Source organism: Carassius gibelio, chromosome A12 (assembly GCF_023724105.1).
Source record: "Carassius gibelio isolate Cgi1373 ecotype wild population from Czech Republic chromosome A12, carGib1.2-hapl.c, whole genome shotgun sequence".
In the NCBI taxonomy this organism is placed as follows: Eukaryota; Metazoa; Chordata; class Actinopteri; order Cypriniformes; family Cyprinidae; genus Carassius; species Carassius gibelio.
Window position 1 is genome coordinate 20,176,548 of NC_068382.1, and position 23,185 is coordinate 20,199,732.

The 23,185-nt window shown below is 37.8% G+C and overlaps 3 protein-coding genes across 7 annotated transcripts; 1 reads left to right on the forward strand and 2 right to left on the reverse strand.

Moving 5' to 3' along the window:
- Positions 1-6,521: 6,521 nt before the first annotated feature.
- Positions 6,522-11,209, reverse strand: LOC128025433 (protein FAM104A-like). Of its 4 annotated transcripts, XM_052611802.1 has the most exons (5): positions 11,141-11,155; positions 10,867-11,007; positions 9,132-9,254; positions 8,556-8,667; positions 6,522-8,221 (listed from the first exon to the last, which is right to left on the reverse strand). In XM_052611802.1, the coding sequence occupies exons 3-5, from the start codon at positions 9,146-9,148 to the stop codon at positions 7,970-7,972; spliced, it is 381 nt and encodes a 126-aa protein (XP_052467762.1). In that variant the 5' UTR covers positions 9,149-9,254; positions 10,867-11,007; positions 11,141-11,155; the 3' UTR covers positions 6,522-7,969. The 4 variants fall into 4 exon arrangements, with proteins under 4 accessions (XP_052467762.1, XP_052467763.1, XP_052467761.1 ...); XM_052611803.1 differs by lacking the exon at positions 10,867-11,007 and having other exon boundaries at positions 11,141-11,209; XM_052611801.1 differs by lacking the exon at positions 11,141-11,155 and having other exon boundaries at positions 10,867-11,063.
- A 485-nt stretch (positions 11,210-11,694) lies between these two features.
- Positions 11,695-20,767, reverse strand: LOC128025434 (BRD4-interacting chromatin-remodeling complex-associated protein-like). Of its 2 annotated transcripts, none has more exons than XM_052611804.1 (11): positions 20,492-20,767; positions 18,017-18,062; positions 17,860-17,908; positions 17,716-17,781; positions 16,070-17,437; positions 15,896-15,956; positions 15,695-15,779; positions 15,441-15,586; positions 15,247-15,341; positions 15,029-15,131; positions 11,695-14,628 (listed from the first exon to the last, which is right to left on the reverse strand). In XM_052611804.1, the coding sequence occupies exons 2-11, from the start codon at positions 18,055-18,057 to the stop codon at positions 14,168-14,170; spliced, it is 2,475 nt and encodes an 824-aa protein (XP_052467764.1). In that variant the 5' UTR covers positions 18,058-18,062; positions 20,492-20,767; the 3' UTR covers positions 11,695-14,167. The 2 variants fall into 2 exon arrangements, with proteins under 2 accessions (XP_052467764.1, XP_052467765.1); XM_052611805.1 differs by lacking the exon at positions 20,492-20,767 and adding an exon at positions 20,229-20,458.
- Positions 20,768-21,571: 804 nt separating this feature from the next.
- Positions 21,572-22,981, forward strand: LOC128025435 (tubulin-specific chaperone C-like). Its single transcript, XM_052611806.1, has one exon. The coding sequence runs from the start codon at positions 21,742-21,744 to the stop codon at positions 22,789-22,791; it is 1,050 nt and encodes a 349-aa protein (XP_052467766.1). The 5' UTR covers positions 21,572-21,741; the 3' UTR covers positions 22,792-22,981.
- The last annotated feature ends 204 nt before the right edge of the window (positions 22,982-23,185 follow it).

The window sequence follows — 23,185 nt, forward strand, 5'->3', positions numbered from 1 at the left end:
AAATTGTATGTCAATTATCCTTCAAATTCAGGGTTTTAGGTAAAAAAAAAATTATAGGGCTGAATAAATGGTGAGATGTTTTCAATTAATTTTTTTCAAACTTTTTTTTTTCTGTTCACTTGAATAATCTTGAACTATGCTATTTAGTCTCTCAATTAAATTGAAAATAGAAATGTTTAAGACATTTAAAACTCTTAAAATTCCGTATAATAAAGACATTGTGGAATGTAAAGCTCATTGTGCACAGAACTGAACGTCTGCATAAACCTTTAAATGTCAAGACAAGTTCCCCCAAACCATTTGATTTTATAGCCAATTTGGACCAAACACAACTGTTTCCACAAGCCCATTCTTTTTCAATTAACACATTGTAGTGCACTGAAAAAGTGTGAATGAAGCCCATATGAAGGAAGGCCACAAACAAAGCTGAAGCGTAACCTGTAGGATGTCTTTCTTTTTGAAATACAGGTTATTGCTTTGCTACACATTTTTATACTGCTGTTCTTCGTTCCTCTAATTGGCTGGTTGAATTGTTTGTTGATCCCCACTCATTAGTGGCTGCCTTTATAGCCCTTCTATCAATTAACATGTGGCTAATGAGGGTGCAGCTGGTGCAGGAAGGGTGGATTTAACAGTGGCACGGCTTTACATTCCATACGAGATGACTAAGAGCCCATAATCTTTTGTGGTGCCAGTGACATACACCCCACGGATACACATTAATCAGCTGGTCTTTCATGTTTCACCCAGCTTTTGTTTGATTGGAAACAAAAAACCCTAAAACCGCCATCCTAGATTTCAGGAGCGAGTCCAAATTTGGAGTCTGACTCGAGTGCTGATCTGCGATCGCCATTCAAGGACGTGGTAATGACCACCCATCACGTAACACCTCATATCTCATTTCTCATTTTGCCACTCCCTCATCAGATACACACCCCAAACAACACAGAATGTCTGGTTATCATTAGTCTGTCTCTTTTATCCCAATTCTAAAATATAGATACATAGAAAAACAGCAAAGTAATGATGCAGATGCTGATATAATTCCATCCAAACTGCCTCTATATAATGTTATGTCTGAACAAAAGATGGAATTATGATTTCACTTATATATATATATATATATATATATATATATATATATATATAAGACATTTCATTATGGTATTCTGCACAAAACAATTATCCATTTGAAACACATTACTGTATATTTACAGAGAGGGGAAAAAAAGACAAAAGATACTATAAAAAAAAGAAAGATATTTATCCCTAGAAGTGTTCCACTTGTTAATTGTGATTTCCAACATTCTTCACTTTACTCCCTTTTTTGCCTGCAAATATAAAACAATTAGTTAAATATCTCTGCAAAATATATTTATAAACATTAGTATTAAATGTGTAATTTATTAATAACTAAACTATTCAACCATGTATATAGTAAATAAATACAAAAATGTCTAATGTTTGTGTATATGGGATATGTCTTAAGAAATACTTAATAACATAATCGCAAAAAACACTCACAGCTGATTGAAAGCAGCTTTTCAGTACTTCAAATTCTTTGGCACACATGTTTTTGGTCAGATCCTGTTTGCCAGTGGTTGAAGAGGCGACACATTTTCCATAAGCAGCTGCCTGATAATATAATCATAGAAAAACAGACCGATGTACAAACAACAACAAAAAGATGAATGCATGATATAATGCATCAGATATTTATGTATAAAACAATATTGAGGAAGGAATGCTGGCTGAACGTGTACCTCTCCTGAACACTGAGCCATCAGCTCCGGGAAGAGTCGCATTCTCGCTCTGCTGCGAGTGTAAACATTTAAACTAGACATAGTAAAGAAAAAAACTACAGTAGTCCTTCTATTTAGCAGCAATCTGTTAATAACCCTACGTTCATGTATTTAAATACCACTGTAACGGCTCATAGATGTAGTTTGTATATTCTACACAGACAGCGCCATACTTGACCTCTGAGATAACGCGTGTAAACCTCCCATTGACGAGGACGAGTAACTGGCCAATCAGAGCGTTAATCTGGCAGCAGAAACAGGAGCACTACTTTATGATTTGTGTTTTTTTTTTTTGTTTTTTGTTTTTTTTTCCAGCCCTACACACTTCCAAATGACAACAAACTTAATTTTGGAGAATATTTAGATCGTGGAAATTATGTGTCCAAATATTAGATACCTTAAAAACCTTAATAAAAAGCAAATTAACTTATATATATATATATATATATATATATATATATATATATATATATATATATATATATATATATAATTTTTTTTTATTTATATTTTTTTATTATTATTATTTATTTATATAAGACAGGCGCAAGTGGAATGTAAAAAACATGGTGACAGAAATGCATTTTAAGAAGATATAAAGGGCGACATATTGCATCACCAAAAAGTAAGTCGATATATTGATTATTGCAACAGGCCTAGGTAGGGTCTCCTTTTGCTTTAATAACTGCCTCAATTCGGCGTGGCATGGAGGTGATCAGTTTTTGGCACTGCTGAGGTGGTGTGGAAGCCCAGGTTTCTTTGACAGTGGCCTTCAGCTCATCTGCATTTTTGGTGTCTTGTTTCTAATTTTTCTCTTGACAATACCCCAAAGATTCTCTCTGGGGTTCAGGTCTGGTGAGTTTAATGGCCAGTCAAGCACACCAACACCATGGTCATTTAAATAAATTTTGGTGCTTTTTGCAGTGTGGGCAGATGCCAAATCCCACTGGAAAATGAAAAAAAGTTGATCAAAAAGTTGATCAGCAGAAGGAAGCATGAAGTGCTCCAAAATTTCTTGGTAAACGGGTGCAGTGACTTTGGTTTTCAAAAAACACAATGGACCAACATTAGCAGATGACATTGCACCCCAAATCATCACAGACTGTGGAAACCTACCGGTCGCTGTGATTTTGCCAAGTAAGACATGTTCCTGGATCAACATCTTTTGATGATCCTGGGTCAACATTATTGTCCAAAAGATAGACTTAACCCAATCCCTACCCCTAAACCTAACCCTACCCATAATGTATTCCTAAAATCGGAGGGAAATGATTGCTGATTAACGAGTGCAGAAGCACCTAACCCTTATTGTAAGCCTAAAACAGATATTTCCTGAAAAGTTATATCTCAGTTCTGATTGGTTGATTTGAATGTTGTACTTGGGGAAATCACGCTCACCAAACCTAACACTGGACTTGAAACAACTTGGGCTATGAACCTCTCCACCCTTCCTCCAGACTCTATTACCTTGGTTTCCAAATGAAATACAAAATTTGCCTTCATCTGAAAAGAGGACTTTGGACCACTGTACAACAGTCCGATTCTTCTTCTTCTTAGCCCAGATAAGACGCCTCTGACATTGTCTGTAGTTCAGGAGTGGCTTAACAAGAAGAATACGTGAACTGTAGCCAAATTCCTTGACACGTCTGTGTTGTGGCTCTTGATGCCTTGACCCCAGCCTCAGTCCATTTCTTATGAAGTTCACTCAAATTCTTGAAACGATTTTGCTTGAAAATCTTCATAAAACTGCAGTTCTCTCAGTTAGTTGTGCATCTTTTCTTCCACACTTTTTCCTTCCACTCAACTTTCTGTAAACATGCTTGGATATAGCACTCTGTGTATAGCCAGCTTCTTTGGCAATGAATGTTTGTGGCTTACCCTCCTTCTGAAAGGTGTCGATTGTTTTCTGGACAACTTTCAGATCATCAGTCTTCCCCATGATTATGTAGCCTATTGAACCAAACTGAGATAACATTTCAATGGCTCAGGAAACCTTTGCAGGTGCTTTGAGTTGATTAGCTGATTGGCATGTCACCATATTATAATTTGTTGAGATCGTGAATTGGTCTCAGAAAAGGCCAATATGTTTGTACTAATCATTTTACAATGGCTCACAAAAAGAAAGATTGTGCAAAGATTGGCAACGCTTCGGGCGCAAACATCAGCTTCAGACAAAGTAGCCAAATTAACATGTCATATTTTGTTTTCCAAAAGATCTTCTTGGTACTCTGTAAGGCTAATGTTGCTAAAGCCATTGTCTCTGCCTGTTTTCACTGATGCTGCCTTCACGTGCTGTGAAGTAATGTCATTGCTAAAATTGTAATGTCAGTGCATGTAATGTCAGTGCATGCAGTGTCATTGCTAAAATTATTTACGTCTTAATCCTCTATTTTCTTTCAAATGTTCCACCCTCAAATGTGATGTGGTCATTGAACTTGTGTCTCGCAAACTCCAGCATCACACACAAATCGTCCAGATGGTAAAGTCTCCTACCACTTAGACTCAGAAAGTGATTTCAAATAAACAAATCCTTAATATTTTACTTAACTTGTATGAGCAATTTATATTGATAACATATATCCTTCCTCTAGAGGGCGTTGTGTGCTCTGGTCTGCCTGATTTCTTTAGATTTCCTGTCTCTAGACCATATTTACAATATCACACTTAAACACTTCACAAAACTTGGTGAAGAAACCGCAGGCCCTGCAGACTTTCTGCTTTTAAATGTTACTTTTAAATCCATTCCGATGTCTGACTAATTGTGAAATTCATTAGCAATTTCTTTGCAAACACTGCTAGCAAAAACTGTTTCTATACCAATTTTTGTTCAGTGTAGTGGTGTTAACTCCGTTATTATTTCGGACTAAAAGATTATTTTTTGTTTAATTGGCTCTTAAGGCAGTTTGAGGCCTTGCTTTGTTGTGTCACAAATTCCAACCTCTGCCAGCTCTTCACTTTCAGATCAGCCCTCTGAAACTATAAACGTCCCCTTTGTTCCGGGACAACTAGGAGACAACGCTACCTCTGTTATCCCATCAGAGGAGACCCCATCTACACAACACCTACAGGGTAACAGCACTACACCTGGGTCTCATATGAAAAGAGAAAAACAAAAAGGGGAGCACAGGAACACGGAAACCTCTAAGATCTCAGAACAACCAAGACTATCACAATTCAGTTCAATGGAGTTAGTCAACAGAAGCAAACCTGTATGTTTGGTTGAGCCAGTTCCTGTCGAGTCAGATGCCCAGATAAGCGTAGAAGCCACTACAGGCACAGACTGTTCAATTGAGAAAAGCTGTGAGAGAACTGCAGGCTCACACACATCTAGTGAGCAACTGTCTGCCTTCTCCTTCCTCAGTCTCTGATGGCAACATTAATTTATGGTTATGTGCTGATTTGGGAGAAAATAACTTCATTCTATTCTAATAATGATATAATAATTGCTGCAAGTGACCATGTTTACATGCAATAAAATGTTAGTCTTCATTAACCTGAGTATCTCATTAAAGCAATATTAAGAATTATGCTTGCATTAATCATAATTTTAAGTCACATAAACAACTCATTATATGTGTGCATTAAATGCTGGAGCAAATAGGAGACTTTGACTTACATTAAAATTTCATGACCTGCACTACATTGAAAAGTTTGGGATAAGTAGGATTTTTTTTTTTTTTTTTTTGTATTAATTTATTTTTTTGGCAAAATCCTTAATCGGCAAGGATGCATTAAATTGATCAAAAGGAACAGGAATTACATTTCTATTTCAAATAAATTAAGTTCTTTTAAACCATCCATTCATCCAAGTATCTTGAAAAAAATGTGTCATGGTTTACACAAAAATATTAAGCAGCACAACTGTTTTCAACACTAATAATAATAAATATAAGAATGATTTCTGAAGACTGGATGCTGAAAATTCAACTTTGCCATCACAGAAATAAATTACATTTTAAAATATATTAGAATAGAAAAGTTATTTTAAATAGTTTTTTGCTATATTTTTGTTTAAATAAATGAAGCCTTGGTGAGCATAAGGGACTTTTAAAAACAAAAAAACTAACCAACCCCAAACTTTTGAAGGTAGCATTCATTTTGCACGTCATTGTGTTCTGAATTGTTGTCACTACTATTCAGAATGACTAAGATCTCCAGTAATAAAGAATAGTGGAAAAACATGCACTTCTAAACTTATATACTGACTACATGTATACAGGAATATTCCAGTTGCTGTAAAGGAAATATTTTTTCATGTAAATGTGGTCACAGTATTTATGGAGGCAACATCCACTTTCAGTTGCAACTACAACATACTTTTTACTCACTGTCTAAATGCTGCTAGTGGTCCACATTAAGAGTTCAGACTGGGAATAAGTCAAGTCTTGATCATCAGTAATGGTGCATCTCAGATTATTCTGAATTCACCGAGATACATTTGAGAAACCACTCAGGATGCTTTTCTTTTGTGGTGTTACTGCAACGGTTGCTACTTCTTGCACTACAATCTTTCCTCTTACCTAAAGCACTTATGTCTTCCTGTGTGTATTTATAAAATAAGAACAAACATTAACACCCATATTGAGTTTAATCAGATTACATCCTGCCAAAACAAGGTCTACCTTATGTGCAAATATATAAAGAACTGTTTTGTGTGAAAATGTTGCAGTGCTTAAAATGAAGGGCAGAGCCTGAAACCGAAAAAAATTAATACATATGTTTTTTTTAAAAAGCATTATTTTTATTTACATCAGCTGAACATTTAATAAAATAACAATGATTGTATATATGCTAGCTATACATTATATACAGTCCTACATACAAAACAATGGTGACTGCAGGCACAATTTCCATCATCAGAAGCAAAAGGTCTTTCCTCACAAAGTATAGTGCCTGGGATGTACAAGTGTTGTGCACAGAGTAGGTTAAAGTACATCAGTATCTTGTACACAATTAGATCACCTGCTTGAAAATGATCTAATTGTCCTCATACAATCTGTTTGGACTAAGCTTCAAGAGTATGTATGTCTAAAATGGACTGAACTATACTAGATTTAGGAGCACTACATTCCTGTTTAGTTTACCATTTTGAAAAGAATCATGTATATTGGTCAAACACAGGCATAAATGGGTTGTATTGATATTTATTAAGGTAAAATATTTAGTATCTTGCGGTCACGTGATACTGTAGAGTGCTAAGTTAGGTGCAAGCTAATTTTAGGTCATCCTGGTCTCCCCATAGAAGACGAGTCCTCGTATTACAGGGAGCGCAGTGACTGATCTAAACTTGTTTATTTCCAGCTCTGATTATTGCAAAAAGAAACCAGGAAATTCTTGTGCGAATATCAGACATGGATTTCAATTTGCAGTCACTGGATTCGCACAATGATTCTCATTGGTTTACACCTAGACAGAGTGCTTCATTATGTACATTATAGACCTGAGTCCAGCATGCATTTTCAGAATAGTCTGTCTACAAGTGCTAATATCTGGGTTTTTTTCTTTTTCATTTTTTTCTAAGGTAAAGGTAAAGAGAGACTATGTGATATAAAAATTCTAAGGATCTGGCACGAAGTTCCATAAGAAAGTCTGAACCTTCATGGCACGCAGAGAGAAATCCTCTAGACCTGAGTTTTGGATATGTAAGCAATCATCAAGCCCCAAAAACTTCCTGAAAGAGTCTAAATTCCAGTCAGAACCAAACCAGAATCTTCTATTAACACGTTAACTGCATTATTAATCAGAATGATAATCTGGAAGGACTCCAAAGCAGGGCTGCATTATAATAACATTGTTTCTAGTCAGCTCTTAAATACAGGAAATTGTTTGATTTCTTTTCTTTTTCTACACCGGACAAAGGGTATCAGAATTGGCCAAATGCATGTGTCTGAATAAAACATGACCCAGAACTGCAGTAGCACCATGTGTGACCGTCTAGTAAAGGGCTTACAAAATCTTGCAACAATTTACAAGATATTTCTTTTAAATAGCACCTATGTGAAGTTCATGGTCAACACATCAAGTAGAGCCCCACATAAACACTATGAACATGAAAAAGTGCTATAAGAAAGAAGACAAAAGCATTTAGAGGGCCTATATTTGTGCTATATGTCCCTCTAAAAGGTCCCCTGTGCATTGTTCCTCAATGCCAGTGGGTGCTGGAAGAGTTACGTCTGTCCTTGTTGACCACGAGTTTGCAGGCTATTGAAGTGGGCTTCCCTTAAGATACGGTTGATGTGATCATATGAGATGTTGTGGCTCAAGGAGATGGCTGGCTCTTCTGCTGAGATAGTGGGGGCAGTGGGGCTGCAGGGAGCCTGGGATACGTGGAGTCCTCTTTGGTCAGTGTTCTGGATGTTGGAACTGGCTCCCACCATCCGCTCCGGACTGCTGATCCCACTGCTGTCACTGCTGGAAGACTGTTGGGTGACAAGGAATTGAGAATAAGAATAGAGGGGTGGTAGAAGAAACGTGGCCCGTTTCTGCCATGGAATAAAAAAACAGGCAACTACAACCTTTTTCAATCTCACAATTCTAACTTTTTCTTGCAACTGCAAATCTATATCTCACAATTGCATGTTATATACTGGTGATTGTGATTTTTACATCTCATAATTCTGGCTTTAACTCTATACTCCAGCACTTTCTCTAGTGTGTACCTTTATGGAATATATTCTAAAATAAACGTCAACAGTCTCATTTGACGGTTCTTCAACGAAAGAAGGCTCCTGGCCAACCCTTGTGCCTTCTTACCTCAGAGTCCCAGACATCACGGCCAAACTCAGGGAGAAAGGGATAACCTCCAGACCTCTTTGCCTGGGGCAAGACTTGAAGCTCCTCAGCATCACAGCTGTGTCTGCGTTTTCTGTTGACAGAGATCATCACCTTTGACTATGTTCAACATGCATAGAATAATTATTACTAAGCAACCAGGTCTTTTTGAGCTGATTCTAGACACATATCTTTCTAAGTAGTAAGTATCACCATTCCTTAAGCAGTGGGGCAGTGCAGAATTGATTGCAACCATTAGTCATCAATATGTCCACTGCAGGATTATGACTCAGATTTAAGAATAAAAATGTCATCGGCTCAAGAGCTGTCAAAGCTTGATGCTGGATAACAACACAGACTCATTTAACCGATATAGTTGCTAGTCTAGAGGATCAGCCTTTTAAAAGAACATCTAAAAATAACCAGCACACATGAAGTACTACACTAAACCTGCATACACTGTCAACAGCAGCATCATAGATGTCTGCAGGGCATGTGTGTTACATAAATGCATCATGAAACATGCATGGAAACACAATTAGAAGCAAATGATGTTACCTGCTTTCTGTCAACATGTCGTATCTGTGCCTTTGGCAGTCAAATAAGGGCACACAACAACTCTCTGTCAGAGACCACCGGCTTCCCTTTCAGCAAAATGAAGGGATCTGTCAAGATTCTTCCCTAATGATGAGCGAAATGACAAATGTCATTCACAGTGAGAAGCTGCAGGCACGTTAACATTGCAGTGCAGGTGTACAGAAGACATATGAATATTAATATCTAATAATTCAGGCCTGCCAATATAAGCTTATATGATTATCTTATATGCATTATGATCCATTAGTGAGATAAACTGAGCTATTACATTCATACTAGAAAAATGATCTCCATAGGGTTGACAAAGAACGGAAGGGAAACACCTTATCTACAAAATTTAAATGTAAACGTCTGATGTTAATTACAATTTTTGTCTGACATCACTCAAAATAGCTCATATACATAAGTCAATTGATGCAAATCGGTAATGATGTTACAAAAACAGTGCGTTCAGAATGTCACGCAAAGACAGATAGCACAATGCTATGTGTAGTTCACTTTACTTCCTCCTAGCGATAAACTGTTCCTACGAGAGAACAAACGAAGGGATTTGAACGGAATAAATAGTTTGTGAAGAGACGAAAGGGATGTGGTGTACTCTACCTCTCTCACGGATGGTTCTTGAGTTCTGTCATTTTCTGAAGTTACGATGTATCCATCTCTCTCTCTCTCTCTCTCTTTCTCACTCACTCAGTCTTCCATCTGTTGCTGTCATAATAATGACGTTACATGCGTGACGTACGATTCGTTACGTTTTAATTTGAAATTAATTATTATTTAGGAATTTTCTACATTAAATAAAATATCTACTGAGATCTGGATTTTTGTAAATCATTTATTAGTTTAGAATTTTATCCCCTTTAATATTTTATTCAGCAATGACGTCAATTTGTAGTTCACCTCGCAAAGCCATTGGGGAAATTATCCTCAAACCTCTGTATTATTCCGGAGTATTAGCCCAAATTTTGACATTTTGGAAATAGTCCATGTTTATATAACTTTATTCCTATTTTTCATTTTCAAGGAATGGTTTATTTACATATATATATATATATATATATATATATATATATATATATATATATATATATAGGCACTGTGTGTGTGTGTGTGTGTGTGTGTGATTCGTATATATAATTTGTGTATTTATGTATGTAGCCTATGTATATGAATCCTTTAAGGAACACCAAAAATTAATTTGATTGAAAGACTTCCATGGAATAATAATACATGTAATACTAATATTAAGTTAATATAATTCATTGTAGAATTCCATCTAATTTTACCCATGTCCGCTTAAGAAACGTTCCCAATTCAGAGTTTAATAATGTCTTTAAAAGACACAGAGGAGATATTTACCTATTTCAAGATGGCAGTAAAATTATGAAATATGAGTGTAGGTAAGTATCAAATCTACGTATCTGATAGATGATTTGTCCATTTTAGTATCTCATGGCTTATTTTTTTGTTTGTAATATAACTTAAAATCTAAATTTGAGATTTAAGGCCACCTAGTGTACTACTAAAAGTAGTATACAGATATTTCAAAACTATAGCTATTTAACCTGTTTTTCAGTCTATGTATTTAACAGATAAAGGTATTACACCACACAACAGAAAATTGCTCATAAAGCAAATTCATAAGGTCTTTAAGTTGTCTATTCAGTGAGACGTGGGGAAATAATCAAGTGCTTACTTTCTCCAAGCAGCCTTGATTTGAACCCTTTTGGTCCAGTCCTGACAATTCTTTGATCCCCCCGATTTAGAACACTGTCCACATTGTGGGAAGCCCTTCGAGAGGCTGAAAAAAACCCACCTCCGTCACTGTAGAATGGCACTAGTTGTACAGCCCAAGAAAAGCATTCAAGCACCCAAAGAACTCAGTGCAACCATTTCCAGACAGAAAAATCTATTTTAAAAAAAACTGCAAAAGCAGAAATAAATAAAGTCATATCTGATGAGACACTAACCTCTAAAGGAAGAAGAAGAGATGATATTCACAATGCAGACAGTCTTCACACAACTACTGAGGTCAAAGTCCCATCAGCTAACACTCTGAACACGGAGAAACCTAAAAGCAAATGGCTTACTAAAAGAAAGAAGGAACTTGAGAGATTACAGCTGTTAGTGCCAGTCTCATAGAAGTCAAGCAACTCTACTTTATTATCCAACTTCGAAGTAGATAAAAGCTATTAAGGGATCTCCAAAAGACCAAAACAGGGAGCATCTCAAAGTAATGGAAAAGAGAAACTAAAGCTGGCTCCATTATCAGAGCACTTGTCCACCCATAAGAGTAAAATCAAAACCCCTGAATTTGTTCTAGCAATTCTGAAAATCTCTAGTCTCCATTTGCTGTATTTCCAAAGAACACAAGTAGTGGACTAAGATCTAATAAATTACACAATATTTTTCAACACTGTTTTTCTTTGTTTTTTTCTTTACCTGATCATCTTTTAATTTGCTAACTTATATGAAAAATAGATAAATATCCACAAATCATCAAAAATGAAGACATCACAAAATATTAGCTCTATTCAAAATGAATTTAATATTTATCTTTGCTGTTGTAATGAACACTCACAAAAACAACAAATCATGAACTGACCACATACAGTATATGACGTGAACACATACCCAACATAATAAAAATAACTTTTTGTTTTACATTCTTTTTCTTTACAAAAAGTATAAATATTTTGTGTTTCATGTTTTTCTTTTTTTGTAATACAAACATTACAAATCAAGTTTTGGGTGATGCAGAAAATAAAACGACAAAAGCAACTTTTACCATGGGGTATTACGATAACTGAAGGCCACACTCGCACAACAAAAAGCAGTTAAAACACATGATAGACTATTTAAACTGGTTTTCACTCGCTCTCTCCTAAGGCAACGAAGCCCTTCGAAGTGAAGGTCTTTCAGAACTCTCTCTAATAGCGACCGCTAGAGCTCAGATCAGAGAGAAGAATATTTCTTTTTTTCTGTCTGTTTGTCATTTTTGGTTGAACTGCTGGGAAAGACAGTGGAGTTTAGTGTTAATGATGCAAAATCAATGGGATGACATGTATAGATGGAAATAAAGCAACCTTCCCTTCAGCTCTGGAATGGATGCTAATGGAAATGCAGACTTGTGAAGATGTCCACACATTGCAGTATCTTTGCTCTGGTCAGTTTTTGACATTATCTTGGTCTTGTTCCCATCATTGAATCTCACAAGCCTTGCAATGGCACAGTTAATATGTTCTATCCTACAAGTTACAACTAATTGCTAACAGTCTCCTCTTCTGAAATTATTTCTCAAAACTGGATGTTGAAATGCGGACCTGTCCTCCTTCAACCAATCTACATTATCTCAGTTAACAGCCATCTCCTAATGCAACTCATTAGGTACTCATAGGGAATGCAAACCTGATATGCTGTGACTGCACTACTGCTGCTTTCACCACTTTATAACTCATATGAGAGAAGAGATCTGTAAAGCGGCTGTAAGCATGGCTATCTGTCAAGTACAAGGTCATGTCCACATGTGCAAATAGGAGCTGCCACCAGAAGCAGAAACAGCAAACTGACCGCCAAGACTACAGCCTGACCAGCAGGGGAATAAACGCACAATGGAGAATTAATAGTTTCAGACAACATCTATGTGGGTGAATCTCACAGAAATCTCAAATCAAAGGAAAGATTTAAGAAATTAATATTTGCTCAGCGAAATAAAGACTATTGGGGAACCATTGAGATTTTTTTGTATTATGACATTATTGCATGACTGTTAAACACATTTAAAACCAGTTTTCATTAATGCAAGTTAATGTATTTTCATTATAATTAAAGTAGCAATGTATGATAATGTGAGAAAAAAACAACCGATAGATTTCAATTATAATGAACTTATACATAACATTATTGTTGCACTGACTTTAATCCACGCTTATTTAGATATAAACCATACTTTATTAAAAAAACAAAAATGATTTGAATTTGAATTTTATGACAATAATTAAAATTCAAATGTAAATACAACACTAAAAATAAGAGGTAAAATGTGCTGAAAAAAAATTATCACAATGCAAAAAACAAACATGTTACTAATCCTAAAAATGGTTTTAATTTCTTTTTGTTAAATATTATTTATTTTCTTTCATCTTGGGTCGAAATGTGACAGGTTTTTATGAGATTCACCCATGCAAGTTCTTTGAGACACTAACTTAAAAACTTTAAACTAACTTCTCCAGGTAGGGAGCAGCACAAATTTTACAGGAAAAAAATAATATAAAAATGATGCATCATTTAAACCAAAAAATGAATTAAACAAAAAAAGATAAACATAATGTAACATTGTACCCTCAATCTGAGGATTAACTTTCCCCTGCACAAAACCACACAAGTGAGTTTTGTCTCTGTGGAGAGGTCACATACCTGTAAGGTACAACAAAAAAGTAAGCCACAATAAAGAAGAGCACAACCAATGCTCAAAAACAATTAAACGCGCAGGTGTGTTCGTGTGCATCACTTGGTCAAAATCTACTGCAATGATACAACTTAAGTGTTGAAACAACCATACAACCTTAAGTGTGGACAGACTATTAGACTAAAAGTTTCTGATATTGAGCGATAAACTACAAATATCAATGTCTACTCATGTCATTTCAAACATGACACTTACTTACTACTTGATTGTTTGTGTGTGTGTGTGTGTGTGTGTGTGTGTGTGCATATATTAATGTGCGTGTGATTGCAAGTGTATCCTGTGAAGCATTGTCAAAAAGGCTTTCTTATGTAAACTTCTCTAGGACAACAGGCACAGTATTAGAGTATAACCGTCACCAGATTCACCTTCCTGTTCCTCGACATCATCAGAGCCGTTGTGTGCATTTTAACCCGCAATAATGCCAATGTACGTCCATTCACACGTGCCGTGGAGTTCCGCTTGCACACACATGGCATGAAATGAAATGAGATTAACATGGAACAACAAACAAACATAAATATGGCACTGTCTAACATTCTAAGATGCTATTCACGGCAGCCTCAAGCACAGAGTCAGTGTCAGCCAATGGGGCGTGACTATGATCTGAGGGATGTTGCTGTTCATGACCCTGCACCAGGTTCGGAGGGTAGCCTTGGGCGGAGCTATGCTGTGATTGGATGGGAGATGTAGGGTAGTGTGCATGTTGACTGTTGCTGCTGATTAGGTTGTTGGATTTCTTTTTTTTTAGATCCAGTATGCACTTGATGGGAGTTCTTCTGTGTTCCTCTATTCCTGGTTGTTGAGGTTCTGTCCTATAAGCAGGTTCTGTGTGGCTGTTGATACCCTGCCCATCTCTTCCGGTGTGACTTATGGAATGCTTTGGGGAGGTCTCCATTACGCTGGGATTGCCCTCATGGGCGGCTGGGGTCAAAACTTCTGGACTTTGGATCTTCAGTTTAGTGCCACAGCAGAAGTCTTCCAGGAAGCCATCTGAGAGAGCAATGTAACGAAACATTACAAACATACCACCATTCAAGCGCAAAACATTTGTAAAACATTGCATTTTGGTTGCATTTATTAAACTATACTCTATAGGGCTCTGGCAATTGTATATAATTATGCATGTGATACTTTGCATAACAAAACTGATGTGCACACATACAGTATTACAAAAAAAAGGTGGAGTGAGTACCAAACTCCAAAAACACATTTTATTAGCAAATGCTACTCAACTGTATTTAACCAAAATAAAGTTAATTGGAAACACTGGGAATTTACTTTACGTCAACATGGTTTTAAACACAATATCTGAGAAATGTTTCAACTTAGGTTTTAATAGCAATGACAGACAGTGAAAATGGCTAAATACAACCAGGCTTCCATCTCTTACCTGGATCCACTAATATCATTCGTTTGTCTTGGGTCAAGTTGCCCCGTTCCTCTTGATTAAAAGTCCTGTCAATCATCACCATTTCTGATGAAGGGCTGGACCTCTGAAAGAGCAGTAAGCAGTGATCAGTTTTGCATTAACGGGAATAATATTAGAGTAATAACCTACTAATAATAGGTCTTTTGTACATTATTTAAAGTGCTGTGTTCTACACCTACCTCTGCCTCCACTATGAGTAAGCGCCTGTATTTGTTCACCATGGCCTGCGTTCTGCTTAACACTTGTACAGCAACTGCCTCAAACTCCTCATCAACTGTAATGTTAAAGATGGCCATCAGAACCTAGGTAATATTTAATCAACACTCATCTGTTGTTAAATATTAAATATGTTGAGGAAATGCTGAAAATGCACCTTTGGTGAAATCTTCATCTCGTGGTGGTGAGCCTTGGAAAACATGATAGGGCAGTAATCTGTCAATGACATCATTGAATGAAGTGAAGGGCGTCCGCTCTGAAGACATGACTCCACTGTGATCTCGTCTTAACTGCTGGAGAACCCTGTAAAATAAGAGCCAGTGTTACAATCATTATTTCACTATTTGTAGACACTAGTGGTGCAGAAAACACCAACTGTAACAGGTTGCAGAGTACAATTTGGGCACTCACATTTCTCCTCGAGTAAGCTGTTGAGTTGCAGGACGCTTCAGTGTGAGAGGCAATTCCTGACTGATAGGAGTGAGTGTTTTCACAGCTAAGATTTAATGAAATAAAGAAAAAAACTTTAGTGATGCAAGAGATGACTATGAATGCATAAATAAATTAAAACTGGTCACTGACAGAAACAAATATGTTTCTAAGGAGTCTTACCTTTGGTACCGAGGAGATTAACTAATTGTGTTTGCCCTCTATGTGTTGCTGCTGTGGTGTCCTTTTAAATTGAAGAAATATTCAAATGTGATGAAGCAATCACATTAAAAGCAAAGGCAAGCAAAGTCACAATAAATAAGTTTAAGTAGATCAGTTGATCCAAAAATCTTTCACCTGGTTTAAAGAGACTTGAAACTCCTGAACACCAGAAGCAGCTGGAAAGTTCTGGGCCACGGGCATCAGGAGGTGCTGTCCTGGGGTCACAGATAACTGCTGACAAACCTGTGAGCCTTGGATGCCAGAACTGACCATGGTGAGGTGGCCTGAAGCCTGTGATGTCTGTACAGGGGTTGGGCTAGGCGACGCGCTGGCAGTCCAAACTTTGGCCGTGGCAACAGGCCTTTGAGACACCTGTACAACAGGTGTCGTTGAAGCTTGATCTATTTGACCTCCAGCAACCAATCCTTGATTGACTATCAGCTGCCCTCCAGCTGAAAAGTTCTGCCCAGCGATAAGCTGTACTGTTGTGTTCTGATTGGTGAGGATGGAGTAGGTGGTAGTGCTCATTGACGACTGCTCGCTCACTTGAGTGTTTGTTTGCAACACCTGCCCATTCACAGCCTGGAAGCCGTGAACAGTCGTACCAGAGGTGAGGGAAATAGACGTGGGTACCAAAAACTGCCCTTGGGGCAGATTGGACTGGGACTGTGATTGAGCTTGTTGCCCCAGAGGTGAATGCATTACAATGCTGCTGGCTGGATTGACCACTTTCACCTGTTGAGCAGACTGAGGAGAGCCGCTGGCTGTGTAGGGGCTACTGACAAAATTCGCAGTAGTGGTGGTGTTGGGTTGAAGCCCAATGTTGCTGATATTGTATAGGGTTTGTCCCCCTGTCTGTAAGGGTTTAGGCTGAATGGGTCTAACCAATGTCTGTTGCATAGGGCCTCTCTGGATGATAAAATTCTGTAGAGGTATCGTCCCTTTATTGAAGGACATTGACACCTGACCAGCTGCCGAAGGGGCGAACATGGTACCTTGCCCGCTGTTGTTTGTCACTACATTTCCACTTGGCCTCAACAGGATCTGAGACTGTTCCAAACTGTTGAGAGTCATCATGGAGGAGGCACTGCCATTGAAGGATCCCACTACCTGGATGTGTCCAGCGGGGCCGTTTGGTATGGGTAGTTGGGGAACCTGCTGTATAAAAGCCTGAGGTTGTGCCAATGGTGCCACCACACCAGGACCTGCGACACCCCCAAACCCTCCAGAGACCAGCTGCTGAGGGAAGGCGGTAGCTGTTGGAATGAGAGATGGCTGGGAGTCCAAAAGGGCTTCTTGAGCCAATGTCTGCTCTGTAATATCTGCTTCCAGCAATGACTTCTGAAGGATGTCAAAGGGTTGGTCCTCCCCCCCAAGATCGCCCCCATCGTGTGAGGTTTCACTGTCGAGGTCATCCTCGATAAACGAAAGACTGCTTCCATCAGCCTCACCAAACTCTCCCAAATGACTGTGGTCATCTTTGAGTCCTTCACTGGAGCCACCCTGCGTAGAAAACCAGTTTTTGTTTAGACGTCTTTCTAAATCCCATTCTAGATACCCAAGTTGCCTGCAAACTATAATATTTGAGCATAAGAAACAAGATTTACATGGTAGTTCATATCAGATTTCATTTAGCATTTAATATATGTTATGTAAATGTGAGTTTTTAAAATAAGTTCCCATTCAAGTAGATAGGAGCTGGTCTTTATGTCCAAAATAGTTGCTCAGAGTCACTTCAAATAAGGCCACCATGTGAACTGACATTCCTTGACTATACTCACTGTGTCACTTGTGAAGAATGAACTGGCCGACCCAAATGCTGCATTAGTCACATCATCTTCTCCAATCTGTTTGAATGTGAAATTTGAAAGTTGTCAATAACCTTTCAATATTAAAACACAAATATATATTCTAAGCATACTTACTGATTTACTATTTGAACCATGAAGATACTCATTTAACGCTTGCACATCTCTGTTGAAATAAAACAGTTCATGAAAACACATCTGTTACATTTGATGGGTAAAAACTGTGCCAATAGCTCTTTAAACTATAATCATCAAATTATCAAAATCTGCTTACCCTATAAAATCCAGAAGACGGCGGTCGTCTTCATCATCCATTACACCTGTAACACAGTAATTACAGATTTAGAGATTTTTCAATGGACTCAACATACAGGTTCCTTACAATAAGACTTAGCCCTAACTTTGACTAGGCTGAAATATAATTTGTATACGAAGGATCCAATAAATGTAGCGTGTATAATGTTCTAAAACAAAATCAAATCCCTGTAATCTCGACCCCAGTTTGTCAATCAACATTCTCAGGAATAGTTTGTAAATTCAAGCCTTAATGTATAATATTAAATTCATGTAAAATAATTAATTAGATATATTAATAGGCCAACTATGGGCAATGGCTTTTGTAATAACTCTGTGTTACCAATGTCAATACACATACATGTGACAAACTCAAATCAATTAATATTAGTGTTTAAGAAGTGGCACCCTGTGACATCATTCTATTTTCAGAGAAAAATTATGTAAAAATCACATTATATCCATGTGTATTAAACAGTCATAACTGTTTGACATTGCACCAAACACATGAACAGTGATGTTTGAACAGTACAACTGTCTAATATGCATTGCAGTTTTATTTCAACGCGAATATGATGTCTATGTTTAAAAATACCTAAGACAACTGTGTGACAGAGAGGATGGCCGTGCTCTCTGCTGCAGCTAGACACTTTAAAATGGCGTCTGGTTATTGAAACTGCGCCACAGCCGACAGACAAAAGACATTAAGACGCAGAGTACTTGTGCAGTGGTAAAACGCTACTTGACTGTAGTTTCAGATCATATTTTTGTAAAGTAGCCACAGGAAAATGAACAACTTGAATATGCATGTGTGGAAATGTGACAAAGGACGCGTTGTGGGGGATGGGTGAAACATGTTTGGCCGGTTTGATTGTTCACTCAAACTTAACAAGCGTCTGTTAATGTTTTATAACACATTTTATGGTCAAGGCTAGTGAGGGAATGAAATGCGTTGTGTTTTTCCCCATATTGGTTACATGTTTGAACATCATTCGATGGACACTTTTTTTTCTCCAAAACAAACAACGACACGTTATTAAAAACAGCTTAGTGAACTTAGTGAACTGAATTGTGAAGTCCACAATTGCGAATGTTGCTCTTTATTTCACAATTACACAGCATGCACACAAGAACGAAAACGAAACTCGAGCAGTCTGAAGGTTATAAATAAATTCGAGTGATTATAAGAATAGCAGCTTCTCAATATTAATATTTTATGCTATTTGCATTCCAAACTTTTAACATTTTATAACAAGCAATTACTAAGCTTGCACTATCCGTGTAGTGCGATCTGAATGGAGGAAAAATGACAGATTAATCAGGCCCTTTCGCATATCTTGGTTTAACAACATCAAAAAAATATTTTTTTTTTTATTCGTGCGTATACATGCAATGATGGGTTATTATAAACTACGACGAATTGAACACAAGAGGAATATTTGTATTCCTTTAAGCATGTAGTCAATTTAGCAAGCCACATGAGGGAGGAGATGAATATTTTTTGTCTTCCTCTCTAGCAGAAAAAAAAACCTATCTATCCTCTTTGCCTGTTAAGTCAAAGGGGCGGAAAACAGACACGTAGGAAACCAGCAACCCCTCAAAATACACAGTTAAACTCTGTTGAAGCAATGCGACGCGTTTTACTGATTCACTTGTCAAACAGGACGACAGGGAGGACTAAAAAGGCTCTCCATGGCGCAAGGGCAGGACGCACAAAACCCGCCTTAATCTCGCTGGAAGTAACAGCTAGAAACACACGGGGACTTTATCCATAAATAGACCGAGGCTGGAGAGCCTGGTTTAATCGCACGGCTCGAAAATGCTCTTCTAGAGGCGTCTTTTCGATAATGTGACAGCCGGGGAGCGGTCGCGCAGGACGGGCGGCACGACGGAACGCGTACGTTATTCGGCATCGGACGGCTCGTCTAACACTGGCAAGGGTGTCTTAGGTTTTTGTGAAGGGGTGTCAAAGCGGATCATCACGCGAGTCCTAAGCATTCTTCGTGCTCCGGGTTGTTGATGGCCTTCTTGACGTTGTGGACGTCCCCCCCCCCCCCCCACCACCACGTATTAAGAAACGGCTGAATTCGTCGAGCAAAAACCGAGCGGAGAACAGATCGTTGGCGAAGCATAAATATTTATTTGAATTTGCATCACACAAAAGACGACTTGAATAAGAGGCAAACCCTTACTCCCGTCTCACTCCTCTTGAAACCCAATATCTCCATTTGGCAACTTTTAATTTGCTCCCCCTCCTCCTCCTCCTCCTCCTTCTTCTTCTTTCTCCCTCTCCCACTCATATATATTTTCCCTCACTGTCCTTGCCGCTCAGTCTCAGATAGATTTTTCTCTCTCCACGCTTGCTCTTCCCTCCCCGAAGGAAGGGGAGGAAGTGTGTGTTTTTTCCTTGAAATTTTTATCACAAAATTATAATACACTCAAAGGGGAAACTCACCGTCATGAAAAAGCAGTGCCGTGTCCACGGGGTTTCCTCGCCATCTCTGCACGGGCCGCTGGAGCAGTGCGGCTCCAGCAGAAGGCAGCAGCACTACATAGTGCACTACACTCCATAGGGCTCTAGACTGGAAAGAAAGGGGTTTTCCTAAAATCGTGGTTTGCTATTGAAAATGCGTTTTCTGTAAAATATAAGTTAAAGCTTTTGTTTTGATTAATCACTTCAAAAGCCTGACATGAATTAGTGAATAAAAATTGTTTGTAACAAGCGACAGGGGGCGGAGAATCCTGAACGACCACACCTTTGTGTCCTGAGATCACACGTCACCCACAAGTGTGAACCCGAAGCTAAAATAATAAACAATACATCACTGGATCCTTCTGAATGTGATCATGTCAAATATAGGAGATTGTTTCCCCGGCGAGTGTTTCAGTGTAACAAAAACGAAATTAAAAACAAAAAATAAAATCGACAAAAATTTATTGACGAGCACTTTCATCACTTCAAAATGAAATAAAATAAGGACAAGTAATATTTTAGGGTTTGAATAATAATTTTAAGTGCTAAAACTAACATGACAAATTACTAAACTAGAAAACACTGATCATATATATATATATATATATATATATATATATATTTTTTTTTTTTTTTTTTTTTTTACTAATTCAAAACTAATAATGAACATATGCTGAGTTGATTTTTATTTACAATGCAGACTTTGACCATGTACAAAATTTCAAAAGCAAATCAACAAATTGCAGGCGATATAGTAATAATAATAATAATAATAATACAGTTGGCAAATTGTACAAATAAAATATTTTTATCTACAGTAATGAGGTCATGTTGAAATTGCGATTGCAATTATATATAAAATATGTTAGCCTGAATGCATTGTAAATCGCTTTGGATAAAAGCGTCTGCTAAATGCCTAAACGTAATTTAAATAAATCAACTGTTGTTTTTTAAACATTTAAATAATACATATCACATCAATGATAATTTATTAATCAAATATAACTATGACAGAAGAAAATGTATCATCAGTGTCTGAACAAAGTCAATGTAATAAATTCTAAATTATGTATGGGACAGTCATCAGTTTATTATGAACGTAAACATTTAATGCTCCAATAGAACGCCGCGTTGCTAACGGCACTGATTCTTAGTCCAATCGTCGATAAGCACACTTAGACGTCTCGTCACATGATCAATGCGCGTTCACCACTCCTGTTTTGAGAAGCATCATGGCAGCTCTGGGAGTAGACGTTAATGTGGGGAATGATGACGGAGAATCAAATACAGGTATCAAAGTTCCCGAACGCGTATTACGAAGAGATCAAGCGAGACTGGAGGAGGCAGAGCGCCGGAGAAACGTCAAGGAGAGCCAGACCGTAACAGAAGAAAAGAGCGATTTCTTCACGTCCACCTTTAATGATGAGAAGACAACAGTCGAGGAGATGCTCTCCAGCTGTAACCATAATGACCGCGATAAATCCCAAAACACACTGGAAGAGGCCACTTCGAAAATCCAACAGCTCCTGAAGTTTTTCAATGACAGCATGATGTTTCTGACGCAGTATGAAATAAGACAGGCGCAAGCATCCCTGCAGAAGCTCCAGAGCTCTCTTGCTGAGAAAAGAGATGAGCTGCTGCCTAAAAAGAAATTTGCCTTTAGATCCAGGAACACCGGAGCAAGTAAGCAGCCCCCACCGGATCAACAAACATTAGATAAATCTGATGCGGCTGGTACTGTAGTGGTGGATGCTGCTGTCTCTGTAAATCAGTGTGGGTTCTCTAATGTTGATAGTCAAGTCTTAATCAAGCAAGCTGAGGAGATCCAGCAACGTGATGTTCTGTTATCTCATCTCACTAACTGTAAAGTCAGGCTTTATGGCTGTCCGAGCACTGTGCACATCAAGAACGTCCGCGGCTGCGAGATCCTCAGCGGGCCAGTCTCCAGCTCTGTTTTCGTAGACCAGTGCACCGACAGCACTTTAGTATTCCCCTGTCAGCAGCTGCGCACCCATAACACCACTGCCACTCGGATATATCTGCATGTGACCAGCCGGGCAATTATAGAGGACTGTCATGGGGTCCAGTTTGCCCCATTTGCATGGAGTTATCCAGGAATTGAGGATCATTTCAAAGTAGCTGGAGTTGATCCAAACAGAAATAATTGGAGAGAAGTGGATGATTTCAATTGGCTTGCTGCTGGAACACCTTCACCCAACTGGACTGTCATTCCTGAGACTGAGAGAATATGTAGTTGGGATGTTGTGGGACAAGAATCCTAACAGTTATAATCTGATTACATTATTGTGTGCCTAGTCGATATGACGCTAAAGCTGAGATGCTGTTAACAATAAATGTTCTAGAATTCCTGACTTACAAATGAATTGATAATTAATTTATTAAAATTAAAATTAGCAATGATGAATACAATTATTTGAATGCTGTAAAGAATAATAAAGTCTGATTCGATTACATTTGTGTTTATTTTTGATTCACTTGTCAAGTCTATGCATTTAATAACTAAAATCACAATACAATTATTGATAAAGGGATAGTTCACCCCCCAAAAAATAAATGCAAATTAATTATAATTTATTAATTAATTAATTGATATTTGTAGAATTGTCTCACTGTTTTTTGTCCATGCAATGGGATTCAATATAATATAATACAACT